Consider the following 2,695-nt stretch of genomic DNA (forward strand, 5'->3'; position numbering starts at 1 on the left):
CCTGGAGGTGCCTGGTCTTAGGTTACTGCCCCCATGCTGAAGCTACCTGGGGGCTGCCAGCCTTTAGTCAATTCATTAGCATACAAAGACACCACTTCAGATTCCAAGAATTTTAGAAGTTGTATGCCCTGTTTTTGTTTTTTTTCGTAGGTTGGTCTGTATGGGATCGAAACCTGGACCTTGGTGTTATCAGCACCACAAGTTGTCTGGCCAGCCCTCGGTCATTAAGCATTAAGCATTGATGTTAGTCTGGGAACCCTCATACAGTGAAGAGCCAATTAAGTGTTGGCTGCTGCTGTTTTCACTGGTTTCCATGGAGATGTCACGAGATACCTTCCAGGACCATGTTTGTGCCTTGCTTCTGCCTTCCTGCAGAGGGGTGGCTACTTCCTAATCCTGGACTCAGCCCAGCACATGTCTTTCCTCTCCTGAGCCTCCCACCCTCCCTGCAACCCTCAGAATATTTCAGAAAATTCCTGTGCAGTGTCTGGTTCCTTCCTGGCCACAGCTGAGGAATGCACCATCTGTGTGCACTCCACTTGTGCCTGTGCAGGTGGTACCTGACCACCCTCTCTGCCTGCAGGGCAGCATTATTTATCATCTTACCTGTATCGCTTTGCTTTAAAACTTGTTCAGCCATGTTGTTTACTGAGATGGCCCAGATACGCGTCTTCTTACAGTCGGGACAAACTGAAGGTGCAGCCTTCAGACTAGGTCAGCAAGCAGGTTCAGACTCTTCTCTGCGGGAGACAAAGGAAAAGAAGGTGGTCAGGGAAACCAGAGCGGCGAACCAAGACTTGGCTCCAAGGGCCTCTTATTTATCTTTGCGTGTAAATGTGCAACAGCTGAAAATAAGAGAGGGAGGATCAGAGAGAACTGGGCAAGGAAATGAGTCCTCCGTGTTTAGAATTGTCCTCTTGCAGTGCCTTATGGCTTCTCTGTAGCATCTTTCTTTTTGTAATACTAGTGGTCAGTAATACTGATTTTCCTTAATACTTTTATATACATACTCCTGTCCATTCTTCCCCCAAATATTTGTAAAGTCTGCATAGAGATACTAATGCACACTGTAAGTCTATTCAGTTTAGCAAATGTTTGCTTATCACTGGTGTGTGCTGGACAGGGGGATGAGTGTGCCCTGCCATGGTGGGAAGAATGAGCCCTTGCTTAGTAAATGCAGGTGGGCAGGGTGAGTAATGTACATGGGTGGAGCAAATGGGGGTAGCATCTTGGCTGGGGGAACGTGGGACCATCAGGGAAAGCTCCCTGAAGAGGGAAGGCTAGAGTTGGGGAGCACACTTGGCTGAGAAAAAGCCCATAGTCCAGCAGGCACAGCAGTTGGGAGGAGCCTCATGAGCCCAGAGGGGAGAGAGGGAGGGGGTGTGAGGCATAAGGGACGCAGCTGTGACATTGCTGACCGTCGGCTGTGAGCATAACAGTCTTGCTCTAGGTGAGATCGGGGGCTGTCTCTGTGCCACCAGAGCTGAAACAGTAACAGAAGAAAATGGTGTTTGTATACACCTGGGGGATGGGGAGAGCCACTGATTTCTCCCCACGCTTAAAATTTTTTTTTTAATTTGTTTTTAGTGTAAAAAATTAATAGAAGGTATAAATCACTCTGAAAACAGGTTCTTGGTCATAAAGGTTTTGGTGAGCTTTCCATCACCACAGTTGACCAGCTTATCAGATTCAACAGTAAATCAGAGAAGAGCATAGCTTACCTGTTCACAGTTTCAAGGAAATTAATATAATGTCCACAATGTGATTTCAGAATTTTATCTTTTTTTGCTGGCCAGTACAGGGATCAAACCTTGGACTTTGGTGTTATCAACTTCATGCTCTAACCAACTGAGCTAACCAGCCAAAGTTTTTGAAGTATGGTTTCATAGTAGGTTTTTCAGTGTGCTTTGGTGGACTGATTGCTGAAGGAAGACATAAGGAAGCAATCAGGTGCTCACACCCATCTGGAATTGTGTGAGTGCAGCATGCAGTGCTGTGCTCTGGGCAGTGCCGTGCTCTGGGCAGTGCTGGTCTTGGTGATGGGATTTTCTGAAATGGTAATTAGCAGTGATCCTAATAAAACTAAGTGCAACCTTCTCAACTTACCTGCTGGCTGCACTCCTGGGAAATTCAGGGTGTATTACAATAATTAATAGAAAGCTATTTTCTGGTTGTGCACTGAACAAGAGTGAGCTTCTAGCCTCAGATCCTCATAAACAGCTTGAATGTCTGGTGGGACATGAAGCGCTCCTGCATGGTGCAGGACCGGACCCTGACCCCCCAGAGTCTTGGCTTGTCCCTGGGAGCAGTGCCTCATGAGAACCACTGTGCTAGAGCAGGTGGCTTCCATTGTGCCTCTGGTTATAGGTGAGGAACTTTCGTGTCCTAGGAAAATGATTTTCTTTTAGATTAATTCCTGTTGCTTGTTTGTTTTCAGGCACGTGGACTCCCTTCAATCCAGTGACTGTCCGGTCGATTATATGTAAGTGTCTGCAGACACAGGGGAGCTGCTCTTTGTGCTGTCTGCCCTCCTTTTGTCTGTGGCTTCTTTTTCTTTCCTTTTGGTAATGGCAGTCGGAGGGTGTTGGACCCTTTCATTCTACCCTTTCTCCTCTGCACCTCTTCTCATCTCTCTGTATGTTTGCTTTCACTAATTCTTTATTTTTAATTCACTGTTTGAACCATCCTTTCAGTT

The 2,695-nt window shown here is 46.6% G+C and overlaps 2 protein-coding genes across 2 annotated transcripts in view; both read left to right on the forward strand.

Annotated features, from left to right (window-relative positions):
• PDCD6 (programmed cell death 6) overlaps nucleotides 1-2,695 on the forward strand; it is a 21,763-nt gene that overhangs the window by 7,283 nt on the left and 11,785 nt on the right. The window contains exon 2 of the mRNA XM_008578947.1: nucleotides 2,438-2,482. The gene's annotated coding sequence lies outside the window, so the exon portion shown is untranslated. The remainder of the gene's footprint in view (nucleotides 1-2,437; nucleotides 2,483-2,695) is intronic.
• LOC103595529 (aryl hydrocarbon receptor repressor-like) overlaps nucleotides 2,443-2,695 on the forward strand; it is a 104,374-nt gene continuing 104,121 nt past the window's right edge. Inside the window, exon 1 of the mRNA XM_008578949.1 lies at nucleotides 2,443-2,482. Within this exon, the coding sequence (XP_008577171.1) occupies nucleotides 2,481-2,482 (2 nt within the window). The 5' untranslated portion in view covers nucleotides 2,443-2,480. The remainder of the gene's footprint in view (nucleotides 2,483-2,695) is intronic.

The sequence above is a fragment of the Galeopterus variegatus genome, unplaced genomic scaffold (assembly GCF_000696425.1).
Source record: "Galeopterus variegatus unplaced genomic scaffold, G_variegatus-3.0.2 Scaffold1788, whole genome shotgun sequence".
Classification (NCBI taxonomy): domain Eukaryota; kingdom Metazoa; phylum Chordata; class Mammalia; order Dermoptera; family Cynocephalidae; genus Galeopterus; species Galeopterus variegatus.